This window comes from Maylandia zebra, linkage group LG13, assembly GCF_041146795.1.
Source record: "Maylandia zebra isolate NMK-2024a linkage group LG13, Mzebra_GT3a, whole genome shotgun sequence".
Taxonomy (NCBI): domain Eukaryota; kingdom Metazoa; phylum Chordata; class Actinopteri; order Cichliformes; family Cichlidae; genus Maylandia; species Maylandia zebra.
This window is the reverse complement of record NC_135179.1, coordinates 13,914,956-13,933,263: the sequence shown is the minus strand read 5'-3', so window position 1 is coordinate 13,933,263 and position 18,308 is coordinate 13,914,956. Positions and strand designations below refer to the sequence as shown.

The following is an 18,308-nucleotide window of genomic DNA, read 5'->3' as shown; positions in this document are numbered from 1 at the left end:
TCGCTATAATAACAACAGCGACAAATAATTCAACTGTTTCCTTTAAGAATTTGTTTTCAACAAACAATTAGATGGCCAGCCAAAACTAACTTTTAACATGTATAATATTTTACACAATGCTGAAAAATACTTTTGTGTTTTTCGACATAACATGCTTCTTATTCGACATGATTTCTAAATGCAGAAGATTATAAATGGGAATATAAACGATCAAAAACGCGTAAAGTTAGACGCAGCGTTTTTCTCAAAACCTTTGGAAAGTTTTGTCGGGCCAAAGAGGTAGTTTACACATGGGGAGCTGAAGGCTTACCATCAGTTGGTAGCAGAAAACATCTGAATTTTATCTGTTTTCGGTTTATTATCGTCATTATGTTGAAGTCTAAAACCTTCGTTAAGAAGACCCGGTCGGGTGGGGTGATGAAGATAGTGCGTGAGCATTATCTGAGGGATGATATTTGGTGCGGGAGTGAAGTTTGCACTGAATGCAAACAGGAGTCCACGGTGCTGCAGAAAGACGCGTGTATGGAGAGCAGTCTCTGCTCCTATCCACATTATCTGGTCCCTGACACCAATGTGGTGCTTCATCAGGTAGTAAAAAGTGACATCAAATTTCTTCAAACAATTGAATATGGTATTCTAAACGTGTAAGCTTTGACTTCTCTTCCCTAGGCACATAGTGCAAGTTTGTGACTCAAGTACTGCGATGATGCCCCTAAAAGTACAGTATACTATAGAAGAAGCACAAATCATGGCTGTGCTCGAGGTAGTAGATAGTAGAAGATGCGAGTGACCAGAATGGACAGGATTAGAAACGAGTACATTAGTAGGACAGTTCAGGTTAAGCAGTTTGCATACAAAGTTAGAGAGGCGAGGCAGCAACAAAAGAGAATATGCCAGAGCAGTTTCATGGATTGAATTAAGGAAGACTTGCAAAGGATGTAACAGACAGTTCTAGGATAGGGTGAGATGATCTGCTTTGGGGGGCCCTAAAGGGGAGTAGTCACAAGAAGAAGACACAAAAAGCACAAACTGGGGCCATTAAACTTATGTTATTGACAAATAACACGTTTTCTGGCCAATGTCAATATTTTCCTTTTTACACACCTATATATCTTTTTCAAAAGTGACCTAACAGAGAGATCAGCAGATATAGTAACAATTACAGATTCAATACAAATTTAATAAAAGTTGGGGTTTTTTGTTTTTGTTTTTACTGACTTGAGTAGTGATCAGTAGTGACTGTTTGCCTATTATTCAAGAAAAAAGACTGACCATATTCAGAAAGTGTTTTTTGGCCAGTTCTTATTAACCAGTTGGAACAGATATCTGACATCAATTTAGGTGAAAGATTCCTTTTAAGCATTGCACCTGATTCCCTAACACTTTGTGTACACTTTGTCCTGCAGATCGATATACTGGAAGATCCTGTGATTTGCAATGTGATTATCCTTCAAACTGTACTGCAGGAGGTGCGCCACCGCAGTGCACCCGTCTACAAACGCCTGAAGGACATTATACACGAGAAAGAAAAACGCTTCTACACTTTTACCAATGAACACCACAGGTAGAGAAACACTGTTGGCATTTTTAACATCATAATGACATCCAAATTTCACAGTATTGTCAAAAATAAACACACACAAAAGTAATAAGTAGAAAGATCTTTTTCTTCTTCATGGTATCAGATCACTTTAAAAAGGCATGAAACTGTATTTTACTTTGAAGCTCGATACCTTATTTTATCCATCCTTATAATTCCTGCTCTTCCAGAGATACATTCATTGAACGTGAACCAGGGGAGAGTGCCAATGACCGAAATGACCGGGCAATTCGTGTAGCAGTCAAATGGTACAGCCAGCACCTGAAGACATTTGAGTCTGACACAGATGGTCTCAAGGTGGTCCTCCTCACCAATGATCAAGGGAACAAGCAGAAAGCACAGGACAACGGCCTGCTGGTGTACAAATGTAATGTATCACATTTTCAGCAAGAAAAGACCTTCTAACTATGTTCTTTTAAATTTAATCTAATTTTAAATGACATCAGCTTTAACAGTTTGTAATAAGAATACTTTTTTAATTTTTTTATAGGTGAAGAATATGTCAAGAGTCTGATAGCAAACCCTGAGCTTGTGGATCGCCTGGCCTTGTCCAGTGATGACAAGGTAAGCTAAAATTGTTACATACAAAAGTCAGGTGTCTGTACCTGAACTTGAATCTGTTTCTCCTGTTTACATATCTCATTTTCTTTTTAACCTAACCTCTTTTTTTTGGTATTCTTTGTCTCTCCTCCATCAGAATGAAATTACTAGCAGTAAAGTGTTATTTCCAGAGCACCTTCCCCTATCCAGAATCCAAACAGGAATTAAAAGTAGCTCCTTCCTCCAAGGCACCTTTAGGGCCAGCAGAGACAACTATTTGGAGGCAACTGTGTTTGTCCAGGGAGAGGGAGAAGACAGCACAGAGGTGTGTGTGTGTGTGTTTGTGTGCATGTACATCTGTCTGTGAATATATAGTTCTGTTGATCATGTCGAACAGTCTAAGTTTGTAATTTTCTGTGCAAATAATCGTGAAAGCATGCTGAAAGCTCTCTACGGTCCTTTTATTTGTTCACAGGTTCTCATCCAGGGTCTTCAGAACCTCAACAGAGCAGTGCATCAGGATGTGGTTGCTGTGCAGCTTTTGCCGCGAAGTGAGTGGGTGGCACCGTCCTCAGTTGTCCTTCAGGATGAAGGCACCGCAAAGGATGATGAGGATGCTGAAGAAGAGGAGGGGAAAGTAAGTTTTATGGAAGAAGATGGTATTAGATAAATCTGTATATTTGCTTATAGTTGAGTTGTTTGCTTTTTTTATTTCTTATAATTTAGTTGGAATATAATTTAAAATAAGTATTGGTGTAGATGTTTGAATGTATAAAGGTGTCTTAGAGTGTTATTAATAATCTCCTTGTTGTTTGAGCAGTTGAGAACAGCTGCAGTCGAGGCAGCGAGGAAGCCCACTGGCAAGGTGGTGGGGATCATCAAAAGAAACTGGAGGCCATTCTGTGGCATGCTGAATGTTTCCCAAATCAAAGAGGTACGTTAAAGCTGCTCAATAATATATGGAACATTCCTCAAAATTGATATGCGTCTTTGACGTAAATTAATACAACTTAGTAGTTACAGATAGTTTTGTGCTTCCTCTTATTGTCAGCACTGACAATCCCTATTCTTTTCCTGTTCTTTCAGTCCACTCGGCATCTTTTCACCCCAGCAGACCGCCGTATCCCACGCATCCGCATTGAAACGCGGCAGGCATCCACACTGTCAGGCCAGAGGATCATGGTGGCCATTGATGGCTGGCCCAAAGACTCCAGATATCCAAATGTGAGTTGGAATCTCTTCAGACTGTCAAATAATTGGAACCTGCATATCTACTTACCATTTCTATGTTAAGTTTAATATAAAAAATTAGCACAACATTTACAGGAAAATATAAAATTCAAGGAATACCAATTTGTCCATGGAAACATTCTATTTTATTATTGTTATTTTTGTTATTTAGGGTCATTTTGTACGCAGTTTGGGAGGTGCAGGGGAGAAGGACACAGAAGAGGAGGTGCTGCTACTGGAGCATGATGTCCCTCATCAGGCTTTCTCCCAGGCAGTACTCAGTTTCCTCCCTAAGATGCCGTGGGCCATCACACCAGAGGTAACATTTTTTTTCCTTAAGATAAATGGAGCACAGGTATATTATTTAAGTCATCAGTTGGTCCATCAACCTATAATTTGACAGCATGCACATATACAATTGTGCATAAATGAATGTAAATGTATGTGGTGCAGGACATGATGAAAAGGGAGGACCTGAGGCCTCTGACAGTTTGCAGTGTGGACCCTCCAGGATGCACAGATATAGACGATGCTCTGCACTGTAGAGAGCTGGAAAATGGAAACCTCGAGGTACAAATACACTATTAGTAAAAGTACTTGTGTCTGTAAAACTGTATATGCGAGTCTTTTGATGTACTATCCATGTTCGTTTGCAACAGGTGGGCGTCCACATTGCTGATGTCAGCCACTTCATCAGACCTGGCAACGCTCTAGACAAAGAGGCAGCCAACCGTGGCACCACAGTGTACCTGTGTGGCAAAGTAAGAAAGTCCACCTCGCATGTTCGCATCCTTCATTGATGCGTTTTAAACCACGATATCAACAGCAGTACCACAGAAGAGAAAAAGGAAGCACTCTGCTGACAACTATTTTAATTAGTCAGGTGAAACAATTTAGGACTGAAGTTAAACTCTTTTACTTTGGGAGGAAGTAGAAGTGAAATATACTTTCTCTGTAGCACCTTAACCTCTTCGATCTCAATGTTTTGTCACAAAAGTCAGCTAATGCGATGCAGTTTTATCAGTGCAGGAGAAATCTTAGAGTGCGTTGATCTCAAAGGGACTGGGCTGGCTTTTGTCAGTATTTTATAACATTTAGTAGTGCAACTGGAACTTCTCACAGAACATGCCATAATACATCACCTTTTTCATCCATAAAATCCAGTCCAAATCCCTGCAGACCTCCATTCATCCGTTCCATGTGCACAGATTTTGTTTTACCAAGTCGAATGTAGCTCCTGCTCCCTGTCACTCTGCATTTTTGGTCTATTTTTATTGGTCACATAAATATGTGTCACACCGAATGTACGTAATACCGTGGTGATTTCAAAGTTTGATTGTGCGATTGCTCTCCGGTCTTCATGCTTGCATTGCACTGTGCTGTGTTTTTCTCAACACTGCAGGAAACTGTGAAAACAAGCTTATTAGGGCCCTTTCACTTAGAAATGGCTCTAATAGTAGAAGCAAATGAGCAAATTTCTTCTTATTTGTATTTTATTGAAATCATCTGATCATGTTTGATTTTTAACAGTGTGTTTAATTTTTTATCTCGCAGAGGATAGACATGGTTCCTGAACTGCTCAGCTCCAATCTTTGTTCTCTGCGGTCCAATGTGGACAGGTAGTGACACAAACACATACACGCGGCCTTTTCCCATTAAATGAATAAAATGAATGTACTTAGACTGTTTGTGTCTAATTCTGGTTCTTTTATTTGCTTTCACCAGACTCGCCTTTTCGTGTATCTGGGAAATAAACCACAAGGCTGAAATTCTAAAGACTCGATTCACAAAAAGTGTTATTAACTCCAAGGTATCGTGCCAACACACACGGACAGTTAGCATTTTGTTTTTTAAATTTATACCTTTTTTTTAATGTTACCATTTTGTGTTAGATTTTATGCAATAATTTTGTTTCTGAGTAAGGTTTATTATTACTATTATTGATGATTTTCTTTGTTTTGGTCCAGGCATCTTTGACCTATGCTGAGGCCCAGATGAGGATTGATGACACCAACAAGAATGACGATATAACAAAAAGCCTACGGGGTCTGAACAAACTAGCTAAAATCCTCAAGAGGCAGAGGATAGAGAAAGGGTAAAGACCAAAGTGAAAGAATAGTAAAAAACAAAGGCAAAAAGCTGGATATTTAGACTTGTTGTAATTCACATGAATCTCATTTTGATATCATTTAGGGCACTGACACTGTCCTCTTTAGAGGTCCGTTTTCACATGGACAGTGAAACTCACGACCCCATTGATCTTCAGACCAAAGAACTCATGTAGGTAACTTTGAAAAGGAGCACTCTGCAGAATCCATTTCTCTGCAGAAGCCTCTTTGTCTTCATATTTTTCAGCGTATGAGTCATGCTGTGTTTTTAATGAGTGTAAATAAAATCATCTCCTGTTCATTAGGGAGACAAACTCAATGGTCGAAGAGTTCATGTTGCTGGCCAATATTTCAGTTGCTCAGAAGATTTACGATGAATTCTCAGAGTGCGCTCTGCTGAGGAAACACCCAGCACCACCTCCGTCTAACTATGACATCCTAATCAAAGCTGCAAAGTCTAAGGTGAGCAAAGGAAAACAGTCATGTGAGTTCCTGCTATGAAAGAAGAACATTGTGTCAGTAAAGCAGCTTTAATTCAAGATCCTGACTAAGAGCATTTTTAATTTGAAATAGTTTTGTGGGTTTCTCTCACATTGGAAAGCAACTGCATAAGTCTCTGCTTCTAGTTGAATCACAGCAGTACATTAAGTAGAAAAACTAGTAAATATGGTTACGTTTTTAATAGGAAAAATATTTTAATGTGTCAACATTTTTGTTTCCAACTCCCATCAGGAGGTCAAGATCCACACAGATTCAGCAAAGGCACTGGCTGACTCGCTTGATGCAGCCAAAGTGGATGGATTCCCATACTTTAACACGCTGCTGCGCATCCTGGCCACTCGCTGCATGATGCAAGCCGTCTATTTTTGTTCTGGCATGGACAGCGATTTCCATCATTATGGTCTCGCCTCGCCCATTTATACGCACTTCACGTCCCCTATCAGGAGGTATGAAAACAGATGTTCTACACATCTTGGCAAAATATGTGTACGTCAGGCTTTTCTAACAAAGAGATGTTCACAATTGATTATGGATCAGTTGTTAATATACTCTTTTGTCATCCGGTTTCATGGTTTTTATCTTGTGCTCAGGTACGCTGATATCATCGTGCACCGACTGCTGGCAGTGGCTATAGGTGCAGACACCACCTACCCAGATTTAATGGACAAGCATAAACAGTCAGCTCTCTGCAATAACCTCAACTACAGACACAAAATGTCTCAGTATGCACAGCGGGCTTCTGTGGCCTTCCACACACAGGTAAACGCATATCAGCATCTGAACTGTGTGAACTGGCTGTCTTTGCTTCATATTAAAACCCCTTTTTTCCTGCAGTTGTTTTTTAAGAGCCGAGGAATACTTAATGAAGAAGGATTCGTTCTGTTTGTGAGGAAGAACGCAATCATCGTACTCATCCCAAAGTTTGGCTTGGAGGGAACTGTGTTCTTTGACTCAAAAGACAAGGTTTCCCCAAACATTGTGTTTGAGGAAGAGGTATAAACACCTTTCTCTTTTTAAATTTAAAAGCAGTCAGCTATGCATAGAAAGTCAGTAAGGTTTAACATGGTTTTTGTTTTTTTGCACGTGTGTAGGGTCCCACTCTGTCTGTAGAACAGCACAAGTTCCACATATTCGACAAGGTGAAGGTCACCATCAGCCTAGATGACTCCAATATTCAGCACCAGAAGATCCGCATGGCTTTGATTGAACCAGTGGTAAGAAAGACCAAAACTGAACTTTTAACAGTTAAAAGTATTCAGAATAAATTGAATACTATTAAGATACAGATTTCAGTCAACCATGATAAGAAAATGTGCTCGTTTTTTCCCTAGAAATAAAAGTTTGTTTTATTTTAGATCCCTGGTGTGAGTGTCCCAGCCCCAGATACCGAAAGACCAGCCAAGAAACAAAAATTGGACCACTGACCCAGGAAGGAGCTCTCGGTTTTCACCTAAACCACATGATGTTCCAGCTTGGACTGTTTGATGTATTGATAAAGTTTAGTTGTTTTATTTTGCTTTTAAAAAAAAAAAAAAAAAAATCTCTTTTCTAATGAGTAAAATTTTGCTCTTATGATTTAAAACATTTGTTGGAAGAGTAAGCTGTCTTATATATTAAAGGTATTTTAATGATAGTCATTAAAAATTTTTTTTTTTTTATTAAAATAATTGTTTTTGATGTACTTCTCAGAATTATTTTCAAACATGATTTGAATGGAGTCATAAGCCAAAATATTGGAAGATTTCACCGTTTACAGTTTTGTTTTACTTTTATTCCTTGGGTTGATTTAAATTATTAGCAAATAAACACCCTGTGCAGAGGTCCGTAAAACGTGTCCTGAAGCCAGTCAAAAAAACCAAACTTGAACGCAACTTAATGTGACAATAATCCAGAAACTGAATTTAACTATTAGAAACAGAGCGAAGAAATGGCTCAGTCAGCTTTTAATTCATTAGTGACATTATTCAGTGCATCAGACTGTGATATAAAACAACTCAGTATCAAAACAACATGATAAAAAAAGTTTTATAAAAATCATAAATACAGCTCAGATCTGATGTCGCCAGAAAGTCAACGTACATCCAACACCAAATGAAAAGAAAACAAACCTCCCCAAACAACAAAAATGGTGCTAGGATCAATACAGCTTTCAGGAAGGTTATCGTTGTGCAAGTTGAATGCAGACTTGATAGTTTTATGCTGGTTTCAAAAGTACACCTGTCTGTGGATTAGACTTCCCTTTGATAACCTGTGATTAAAGAAACTGCTTCCAGTCAGGTAACTTGTGAAACCCCATGGTTGTATTCATACCTCATTTAACAGTTAACACAATTCAGTCTAACCAAACATATTTACCATAAATGCTTTAGACATAGTGTAAACCTTGTTATATTTGATTGCAACATATTAAGCACATGCTTTCACTAGAAGAAGAATCCCTTTCAATCCATCTATCAGTTGCCTCAGTGGTGAGGAAAAAACACCTGAAAGAGAAGAAACTTAGTTTTAATGAAAGAAAAAGAAAGTAAGGATATACAATGTACACACTAGAGCACACTTCAGGGTTTTCTGTTACACGAACATGTGGTCATTGTTTAAAGTGTCTAATCTTGAGTTTTTCTTAGTGAAGAGTTGCTTAAATTTTATTAAACAATGGATGAAAGAAGCAATTTTTTTTTTAAAGCATCAAAACTTAATGCGGATAATAACTAATAGTTTTAGGAACAATTAGATCTAAAGGCACAAACTCGAATATCCACATTCTTGTGATTGTGTGTAAAGTCAGTACCTTTACTTTAGTGTGTCGAGTGACTTGGAAGGCGTCTTCTGCCATGTGTGAACTGAAGAATTCTTTGTCACAGTCTTTGTTGGTGCCATCAATAAGACTGACTGCTGAGGTAGTGTTATAACCGCTGTCCACCTGAACACGTGCAAAAAGCAGTCAATCAGAAATATTCTGTTACCCAAAACATCAATATGAAATTATCCTTGCTGGGATTAAGCTCTTTTTACAAACCTGCATGCTAGAATCGTAGCGTATGCTGCTTCCCTCTGCCAGGAGAGACACAAACATATGAGAGTTTTCTGTTGCTGATGCATTAACCATGCGAGAGCTGGTCAGCTGCTCGGAAGGCCCCACACCTTCGTCCTCCTCATACTCGAGCCTCGGTTCAATTTCTGTCTCCTTGCCTTCCTCCATTTTCACAGGTTCCATTGGGTCCACGCCAACCCTCTCAGTGTTGGTGGGGTGAGAGTCTTGTGTCAGGGGTGATGATGAATCTAATTCCATAGAGGGGAAAGAAGAGCGAGTGGCAGAGGGGAGGTGTTCTTCAGCCACCTCATTGTCTGGGAGCTTAGGGTTGAGGATCGGTGAGATGAGGGGAGGGGAAGCCCAGCAGCGGCCTCTAGGTCTGGGCCTGGGTCGAGAAATGCGCTGGGGTTCATTGTGGCAATGGAGCTGGTGTGGGGAGCAGCTACGAATGGGAGAGCAACCCTCAACAAATGGACTCTCACTGCAGGAAGCGACTATATCCAAGGGGGCACCACGTGGGGTCAAACAGCTAGGCTGGTTTCTCTCAGCTAAAGAAAGAACACAGTAACAATTACTTGCCTTTTTACCAACATTTTGTCTTCTCAGTCACATATTCTTTATTGGATCATAACATTCCTGAAGCACGACCCCATTCAGAAGATAAAGACACATCTGCCTCGATTACCAGTTGCTAATTTAATGTAAAGACCAAATTATAGGTGTTCTTCTTGCTGCAATGCAACTTATTCTGCATTTTATAATATCACCAACTAAACACATGGAGGCATCACCACCATACTCAAAGGATTATGTATTATAGAGGAAGATTTAAAACTACTAGTTGGATGAAAACTGTTGACACACACACACACTAAATACAAAACCGTGTCAGTGTGGATGTAGCCTTAGCCAATATTTCTCCAATTTTGATTTGTTTGGATATTAAAATTTTAGTTACAAAGTGTAACTAGTGTTTTAGTTACAACTGTGTACCTGAGCCAACAGGTGTGCGTTCTGCATGTGCAACAATAGGAGAAATTGTGGGGGAGATGAGGCCAGCAGGAGAGGACCTATCACGGAAGAGAGGACTGTCGATGCTGCCAAGGCTACAATCCCGGAAGCGTCCGTGCTGGATGGGACTCGAAGAGAACTGACCCTAAAATAGCAATAGAAATTTTATTTATATAGCACATTTCATTACGTGTAAACTGCTTAACAAAGAAGATAAAAACCTGTGTAGGCTCACAATCCTTTAAGGCAGCAAAAACACAAAAACAAATCAACAGCAACTATTTAATGTAAGCCTGGGTGAAGGCTAACAGTGTCAATGTTCATTTTCCTGTTATTAAAATTATTCGTTGAGCAAAATATGATCTCTAGATGCATTTTTTCTCTTGAATTTTATGCCTAAAATAAATCGTTTGGGTAACGGTTGTGTATATGAAATCTCTACACTCCTCTACTCACTGTAGAAGGCGTCGGAGCTGACACACCACAGGCCGAAGGGGAGGAAAAGATAGCAGATACAGCTTCTCCCTCAGAACCTTCAATGCAGTCTCCTCTCTTGGGAGATGGCTTTTCCTGACCGGCATTGCCTCTCTCTGGACTTGGAGGGCTCGAGCTGTCTGAGCCACTATAACTATTTTGGCCATCAAGGAATAGTTTTCGTCGCAAGGAGGAGCTGCTCAGACTCTCCTGCACTGGATCACACACCTCTTCATAACAGTAATATTCCCCTGTGAGGAAAAAACAAAAACAAAAAACAGAAACAGTGACTTGACAGCAGATTGTTTGATTTTCTTTTTCTCACTATGATCCTGTTGGTGTTTAGTCAAGGTTTACCTAGAACTTTCTCCAGATCAAAAGCCAAAGGCAATGTAAGGGTTGTCTGACATCCAACTGTAGATCAAAACACAAAGTTATGTATATATATAAAAAGTAGGTAAAAGAAAAAAAAAGGCAAAACACGTTAAAAAAAAAAAAGTAACCGACCTGAAATTTTTTCTGGCTCCTCTGCAATCATTGCAGACATTGAACCTTCAACATTAAAAATAAAAGTTTTTACAAAACCAGAGTTTAACAGAAATCTATGGATAAAAACAGAATAAATACAAATACAAAACCTACAAGAATTAAGAAGTAACATAAACGATAAGACAACTTACTATTCTTAGAAATCTGAGGGACTTTACGGGTCTCTGGTGCAGCCCAGGGGGAAGGGACAATTATTCCTTTGGTGAAAAACTTTATTGGAGACAGGATAATGACATCAGTACAAAGGGAATCTATAAATTCTGGGTACACTAAAGTCTGTATCATTAGCAAAGATGACATTTGGTTACCTGCTCAATAGCATTCTGACGTTTTTCCTCAATGTCCGAATCCGTCCTAAAAGAAAGACCACTCACTTTGATAGAGTCTTTAATAAGCTCCCCAGGTTTAATACATAGAGGAGGTATTAAAATCACAAGATAAAACAATACAGATCTTCCTCAAAGAATTTCACATTTGTCACAGTGTCAGCCGTATTACATCACTTACCTTGTCTGACTGAGGTAAAAAGATTGCCGCTGAATTTCCTCTGGGTCTATGTGCACTGGTAGGAGACTGGCCATTTCATCAATAGACCAGTTAAACTTAGGTGGAGTCTGGGTAAATTAAACAAGTCTAAAATTATTAAGAGACTACATCCACTCATGAGTAAATGAGTTGAGTAGATGATATGAAGTAAATTTAAAACTTACAGCTTTACAAGGTAGGGACTTAAATACAGATGGACTTGGCACCAGCGGTTCGCGAAGATGGTGATAGTCGTTTGGACTTTCAAAGGGGTTTCTAATGGAGGGCCTGCCTGGAGTCTCTGGAGTGATCTGGATCTGAGCATGGTCCCCCATTTTAGCTGACAAGAAATATCCAAGTCGGGATGACGATAAATGACAATCCAAATACAAAAAGACACTAAAATTATTTCGTTGTAAGATTTTCCGTTTTGTTCTACCTCTAGTACGTTGGCTACATTACTTCCTCTGTTTCTATAGCGTTAACAAACCTTCGAAGGAAGCAGCTTTTAAAAAGAGGATTTAGCTTCACACATTTCACTTCACCCCTAAGTTATTTATACATTTACGCAAGAACTAGATAACGTTTGCCTTACAACTGTTGGTACTTACAATTGTGAACGAGCCGGAACTCTAACAGCAATATTCATTGAAAAGCCAGCAGCAAACAATCAGCAGAGAGACCAGTTCAAACGTTTTTTTAATTTCGCCCACAAGGCAGGCTAGCCAATAGAATCGTCGCAGGAAGCTCGCGTAACCAATGAAGAATTTCATGTCGTCACTTCCTTCAGCACACTTTCGCGAGTAGCGGCAATGAGCGCTGTCAGCTAGCTAGGATCTTATATTGACCTTTACGTGATTGTGCTAGCCTGGTTTTTGCTGATTCAATCTAAATGTATACGAAACGCCTGAAATCTGGCTGATTTTTTTGCGTTGTGTCTCTAAATCTTAATTTGTCAGCCACTTGCTAGCAAGCGTTGGCTAGCTATAATCATCCATCACTATGGCCAGTGCAGCAAACGCAAATCTAAACGCAGTACGGGAGACGATGGACGGTAAATATGAAATTTCTGCGTGTAGTGTTTTGTGTATTTGTGTAATAGTTGAAAATTCATATATATATATATATATATATATATATATATATATATATATATATATATATTAGTACGTTTTAGCATGTGTGTCATAGCTGTGTCTCTTTTTACTTCCTCCCCCAACAGTGTTGCTGGAGATCTCCAGGTTGCTCAACACTGGCTTGGATATGGAGTCTCTGTCCATATGCGTGAGACTGTGTGAGCAGGGAATCAACCCAGAAGCCCTTTCTGCAGTCATCAAAGAACTGCGGAAAGCTTCCGAGTCCCTCAAGGTACAGACACAGCCTCCCTTAAAGCTAATCAGCTCACATTGTATATACATGTAGATAATTTACTGAGCCAACAAGGAAATTATTGTTAAAGCGGCAGAAGGATAAAAATGGTATAATCTACAGCATTATTAAAGGTACCACAGGCTTATACTTGATTCCTTGTTAGGAAAGGTAGTGCAACATGAATCCAGTCTGGGTCCTTTCTGTATGACGTTTTGCATATTGTCTCCAGGTACTCGCAGTCCACCCACAGTCCAGAGACATGCATGGGGTTAGGTTAATTTTGATTCCAATTTGAACACAGGTCTGTCTGCATTAATTTTGCAGTGGCAAAAGAACATGTACACTATAAATCTGAGAAATCACAGGAAGAAGGTTTGATACAGAAATATCTCTGCCATCTTGTTTCACCTTTTTTCACCAGTTATGTAAAGGAGACTTGTAGAGTTTTATAGAGAACAGTAGGAATGCTTTTTTTTTATGTACGCAGAGTCAGTCCTCTGTAGTTTGGAATGGAGTGAGTTGGCCATAATGGTAAGCAGTTTGTTCAGTGACCTCCTGTCCCTCACTGACTTAAATGACTCCAGATTCCAGCCAATGATGGTTCCAAACTTGTGGATTAGTTTGTTGATCCTGCTGGCATCTCTGGCACTGATGCTGCCTCCCACTGCTAACTGAATTTGAGCTTAGAAAGTCCGGTCTGCTCTTACCCTTCTTGTACATAGCATCACTATTTATCCTCCAGACCAGTCTTTCATTCAAGTGAACACTCAAGTACCTGTCCACCGTTTTACCATCCTTGCCTATAACGTTAATGGGCTTCGGTGCATTATTTTTATTTTATTTTTTTAAAATTTCCTCTAAAAGTCAAACATCTCTTTTTGACATCGAGGAAGAGGTGATTTCTGCGAGACCATTTGTTTGAAATATGTTAAATATGCTTGAAACTATGTGTTTAGAAAAATACTAATACTTTTCACAGTGGCAGTCACTTGTCTGTGTGAATCGGTCCAAGTAGTTAAATTCTTTGGAATTGTTAGCCTGCCTGCCTATCAGATTTGCTTATCAGTTCTCATGGCGCTGGAGGAGGAAAATAGTGACACAGTCTACAGCATGGATCTAAACAATACTTTAGTTTTAAAAGCCAGTGCGATGGTAAATTGCAAACTGTGTCCAGGACAAAAACAACTGAATTTTGCTGCTAACCTAACTACAGATCTTTACAAGCACCTGCACAGACGATATGCTAACGCTAATCTAGCCAAGAACCCAGAGTGATGTTAAAGCTGAGCGAATGCTGACCCCAGCCCAGCATACTTTGTGTTCATGCCTAAATACTAAAGAAAAATACTAGAGCAAAGATCATATGCGTGTCTTCAGTAGGATAGGGATTTGTTTCTGTGTGTGGGACTGTATAGGTTTATGCTGTTATATAATATGAGACAAAATTCTATAATTATGAAACAATGAGTTTCAGGTCATTTTATGGAGAAAACTTTCTCCTGGGAATAATTAAGCAACTTAATCCATTATGTTTAAGAAAAGTGTTGTGTGTAATCCCTCAAATATGTAATACCTGTTCTTTTTATCATCACACCAGCCAACCGAGTCTTTCCAGACTTATTCAGATGTTTAATTGATGTCAATACTAAAGCGAACACCAGCAATGGCAGTGTGACAGGCTGAAAGGTGAACTGCCTGCAGCAGGTGTGTGTGTGTGTGAAGATAACATCTGAAATTTAAGAATGTTTATAAAGATGCGGCCTGGTGTAGGGTGACAGAACCTCTTTTTCCATTGCAGTTTTACTGAGATATGCCGACACAAAGTAAGCAAAACACATGATTTTAAAGCATTATGGGCATATTATTAGATTTGCATAGATATAAGAATCAATATAACCAAATCTTAAACACATACTTCCAACGAAGATTATTTTGCTCATTGAAAGAGGCTTAACATGTCGTCCAGAAAATAAACTCTGGTCATTTAATGCATATCAGGATATGAAGTACCAGATTCACAGAAGGGGTTTTTATATAAAGTTCTCTCCTAACCTGCTGCTATTGGCCCCTTTCAGATATCCTCTGCTGCATCTATAATCTGTTGGCTTCCTGTCTAAAAGACCACCCCAGTCAACTTGCAAAAAAAGTCATTACTATAAGTGAGCCTTTGTAACATTTTTTTTTTTCATATCTCTCAACAGAAGTCTTACTGCATGCAGTTTCCTTAACAAATAGAAAATGCCATAAACAGTCATAGCACATGCAAAAAGCATTTTGTCCCATTCACTCATTTCTAATTTTTGGCGTTTCTTGTGTATGTTGCATTTTCTCTATTCCCCAATTCCAAAGAGAGATCTCTTTTTCTCTCAAGCTGTGTATGAAAGGATACATACAGCGTTCTTAGAATTACCATCCAGTACTCAAAATCTCTCTCACTCACACACACACACACACACACACACACACACACACACACACACACACACACACACACACACACACCTTGCTTGGAGAACAAAAATAAAAAGCATGAAGAGCAAATGTGGTCAGTGCTCAAGCCCACAAGCAAACTAATCTTTGGTATTGATGATAAATATTCTACACGTGTCCTTCGGTGTCATCAGGCTACTGTGAGTATGACGCTGGCAGGAACATTGATCTAAAAGCGACCTACTGCGATGCGATATGCGATTATTTTTTAAGGTATTTGTCTTCTGTATTATTAAACAAAGACAAGCAATACATCATATAGTATGGCCAATACTATATTACATTAATTTTAAACTGTTCTTTCCTGGAAGACAGACCTCTGTTATGATGACATGAGGTGATGCATGAATTGATGACTGACATTTTTATTTAACTTCTTCAATCACAACAGTATATTTGAACATACACAATAGTTTATTTTTAGCTTACAAACATCTGAGCATAAAGTGCTGACAAGGAACCCTGGTGTAAACATTAAAATGAAAGTCAGTGCAATGTGCAGATTGCAGAAATATACATAAAAAAAATCAGTGGCTTTACCACACTCAGTTTTTCGACATCTGTGAACTACTAGACAGTCATTCAATTAAAAAATAATATTAAATAAATAAAACTAATAAATAAAAAATACACACATCTTACTGATCTCTGCAGTCAGTAACATTACACATAAAGTGCAAACATAATAGCAATTGTATAAACACACACACAAACACGCCTTTAAAGTTTAAAGGCGTGAAATTGGACGGTCTAGTTCTGATTAGCGTCACCGCTGTCTCGGTGGAGTTTAATAAACTCGGCCGTCTGCTTCTTGCTATCTAAAATATAACCAGACACTGGTGTAAATTCTCGACTGTCTCATACTTCTGTTTAATAAGTTTTCTGTTTGACGTTTAGTCAGCTGTGTGAAAACCAAGGAGGAACCCACCCGGGGGATTAATAAAGTTTTATTTTATCTAATCTAATAACTTTAATCTCAGCCAAACCGATTTACTCACGAACAAACAAAACACTGAAAAAAGCCCAACAATAACATTTTTAGGTTGTCTAAGTGACTTATATATTACGTTTAACCCGAGCAGCGAAACTCCGCGGTGATCTGAAAATGATGTGCCGGGAGTTGTGCCGTTCTCGGCCGCATCAGTAACCCTCGAGCTCCCGGCTAGCTATCGAGCTGGTGGGTAGCAGACGCCTCTGAAAACGTCGAAGCACTTTTGCAAATATGGGATATCTTGATAAACCGAGCAGATATTTGATGTTTACACAACTACTTTCTCGCCTGAAAATATGTTAAAAGTTTATTTTGTGACCCAGAAAGATTAGTATGAGTAATTTTAAAACTTAGTAGCGGCCGCCATTGCTGGAAACTGGAGTTTGGCTGGGCCGCGCTATGAATTCTGGGATATGGTAGTAATTTGGACAGCCTTCGGCGCGTCGCTGTGACGTAATCGGTCTACAAATGCGGCCTCAGGAGGATGCAGCCCATGAATTGTATAATATAATCGCAGTATAATCGCAGCCTTTGCGGTTAGAAAATTGCACTTGATCATGTCGCGATATTATCGCAAATGCGATATATCGTTCAGCCCTATTCTCATCGCAGAGACTGAAAAACCACATCAAAGGTAATGTGTGATATTAATTTTGAGGCAGCCTTTGTGTTTTCCTCATCTTTTCCCACCCATTCATTTTTTGTTTGGCAAAGATGTCCTATGCTTTTTACTGGTAAAAATATGAGTCGTGATGATGACTAACTAGCATTTTATTTATTTTCTCTTTCAGGCTTCCGAGAACTGTACAAACTGAAGATAAAAACAGATGACTTAAGTTTTTGGACCTTTTAATGGGATCGTGCCTCCTACCTGCAAGTGTACATACATGGGATCGCCAGCCAATCAGATTTGTCTCCGTTTTGGCACTGTGTGTCTAATTGGTGACTAATGTGCTTCTCTTTTGTGTTTTTAATGTAGTCTTCTCCTGAAATGAGCTCATACGCAACCATTCTGTCTCAAATATAGACATACTCCATGTGTTTCCTGTTACTTCAGGCTATAATTGACTTCCTGCCTTAATTTGAGTGCAGACTCGATTTCTGATCATTAATTTGTTTTGTTTTTTTAAGATCTATAATATATTGTGAATTGTTTTAGTTTTGCATTTCTGTTTTTTCTCAACATTTGCCATTTTTGTTTTACATGTAGCAGATGAAGTGTAAATTAAAGTGTTACAGTGAGCGGCCACCAGGTGGTGTTGTCTTTCTTATTACAGTCAGGGGTCTTTATCGCTGTTGGGAAGCTTGCACAGTTGTAATTTATTCCACCAAGTTTTTCCTACTGACTCACCATTTCTGTGATTTTAATCAGGTACTTTTTAAAATCACATTTTTTTCACATTTTATTTCTTTATTTTTGTTTTATGTTGAGCCAGTTTTCCAAATCCATCCCGATTAATTCATAGTTGCACCCCTTCACCTTTTATTGGGAGGTTATCTTTGTGCAGGATTTTACAAAGGAAATTATTTTTCCTGTCAGACTAGGTGAAAAGTAAAAGATACTGGCGGAACATTGCACAGTGTAATACAAAAACAGACCGTGCAGGACGCACTTCAAAAACGAAGACTTGAACAAGGGTCATTCTTTACAGCAGGATGCACTGTTGCTCTGAAATCTTTCCTCCTTTACGTCTGTGCTCTATTCTCAAAAATCATTGGAGAATACTGCAAACTTGCCCCTCCCACCCCCCCCCCCCACCCCAAAAAAAAAAGAAAACACATCTTTGATCAACAAGGAATAAAACTCCTAAATCACGTACAAGCACATGCATTGTTTTGTTTTTGTCCTGTCTTTAAAATAGATCTATTCATCTTCGAGACGAGAGA

At 39.0% G+C, this 18,308-nt stretch overlaps 3 protein-coding genes across 4 annotated transcripts; 2 read left to right on the top strand and 1 right to left on the bottom strand.

Moving 5' to 3' along the window:
• Positions 1 to 88: 88 nt before the first annotated feature.
• dis3 (DIS3 exosome endoribonuclease and 3'-5' exoribonuclease) lies at positions 89 to 7,646 on the top strand. The gene is made up of 21 exons (XM_004551494.5): positions 89 to 588; positions 1,407 to 1,564; positions 1,771 to 1,967; positions 2,091 to 2,164; positions 2,298 to 2,465; positions 2,616 to 2,777; positions 2,961 to 3,074; positions 3,227 to 3,364; positions 3,543 to 3,689; positions 3,824 to 3,940; positions 4,030 to 4,131; positions 4,925 to 4,989; positions 5,096 to 5,180; positions 5,338 to 5,465; positions 5,564 to 5,650; positions 5,784 to 5,940; positions 6,211 to 6,425; positions 6,570 to 6,738; positions 6,814 to 6,972; positions 7,071 to 7,193; positions 7,335 to 7,646. The coding sequence occupies exons 1-21, from the start codon at positions 370 to 372 to the stop codon at positions 7,401 to 7,403; spliced, it is 2,853 nt and encodes a 950-aa protein (XP_004551551.2). The 5' UTR covers positions 89 to 369; the 3' UTR covers positions 7,404 to 7,646.
• A 233-nt stretch (positions 7,647 to 7,879) lies between these two features.
• Positions 7,880 to 12,322, bottom strand: bora (bora aurora kinase A activator). 2 transcript variants are annotated; one of them, XM_076891603.1, is made up of 13 exons: positions 12,181 to 12,322; positions 11,755 to 11,909; positions 11,552 to 11,658; positions 11,353 to 11,398; positions 11,176 to 11,254; positions 11,003 to 11,047; positions 10,853 to 10,909; positions 10,478 to 10,746; positions 10,004 to 10,166; positions 9,121 to 9,558; positions 8,996 to 9,030; positions 8,768 to 8,899; positions 7,880 to 8,462 (listed from the first exon to the last, which is right to left on the bottom strand). In XM_076891603.1, exons 2-13 carry the CDS (start codon positions 11,902 to 11,904, stop codon positions 8,442 to 8,444), a joined length of 1,542 nt encoding a protein of 513 aa, XP_076747718.1. In that variant the 5' UTR covers positions 11,905 to 11,909; positions 12,181 to 12,322; the 3' UTR covers positions 7,880 to 8,441. The 2 variants fall into 2 exon arrangements, with proteins under 2 accessions (XP_076747718.1, XP_004551552.3); XM_004551495.5 differs by having other exon boundaries at positions 8,996 to 9,558.
• A 35-nt stretch (positions 12,323 to 12,357) lies between these two features.
• On the top strand, positions 12,358 to 17,670 carry mzt1 (mitotic spindle organizing protein 1). Its single transcript, XM_024804747.2, has 3 exons — positions 12,358 to 12,623; positions 12,792 to 12,937; positions 17,213 to 17,670. Exons 1-3 carry the CDS (start codon positions 12,572 to 12,574, stop codon positions 17,234 to 17,236), a joined length of 222 nt encoding a protein of 73 aa, XP_024660515.1. The 5' UTR covers positions 12,358 to 12,571; the 3' UTR covers positions 17,237 to 17,670.
• Positions 17,671 to 18,308: the final 638 nt, after the last annotated feature.

What these genes read in the sequence shown, in the direction of transcription:
- dis3 (XM_004551494.5), top strand. Translation starts at nt 370, where the DNA reads ATGTTGAAGTCTAAAACCTTCGTTAAGAAGACCCGGTCGGGTGGGGTG. An exon ending in AGGGAGAAGACAGCACAGAG is followed by an intron (nt 2,466 to 2,615) that starts GTGTGTGTGTGT and finishes ATTTGTTCACAG; the next exon opens with GTTCTCATCCAGGGTCTTCA. An exon ending in CTTCAGACCAAAGAACTCAT is followed by an intron (nt 5,651 to 5,783) that starts GTAGGTAACTTT and finishes CCTGTTCATTAG; the next exon opens with GGAGACAAACTCAATGGTCG.
- bora (XM_004551495.5), bottom strand. Translation starts at nt 11,904, where the DNA reads ATGGGGGACCATGCTCAGATCCAGATCACTCCAGAGACTCCAGGCAGG. An exon ending in CCCTCAGATTTCTAAGAATA is followed by an intron (nt 11,048 to 11,175) that starts GTAAGTTGTCTT and finishes TTAATGTTGAAG; the next exon opens with GTTCAATGTCTGCAATGATT. An exon ending in TGATCTGGAGAAAGTTCTAG is followed by an intron (nt 10,747 to 10,852) that starts GTAAACCTTGAC and finishes TTTTCCTCACAG; the next exon opens with GGGAATATTACTGTTATGAA.
- mzt1 (XM_024804747.2), top strand. Translation starts at nt 12,572, where the DNA reads ATGGCCAGTGCAGCAAACGCAAATCTAAACGCAGTACGGGAGACGATG. An exon ending in AGTACGGGAGACGATGGACG is followed by an intron (nt 12,624 to 12,791) that starts GTAAATATGAAA and finishes CTCCCCCAACAG; the next exon opens with TGTTGCTGGAGATCTCCAGG. An exon ending in AAGCTTCCGAGTCCCTCAAG is followed by an intron (nt 12,938 to 17,212) that starts GTACAGACACAG and finishes TTTCTCTTTCAG; the next exon opens with GCTTCCGAGAACTGTACAAA.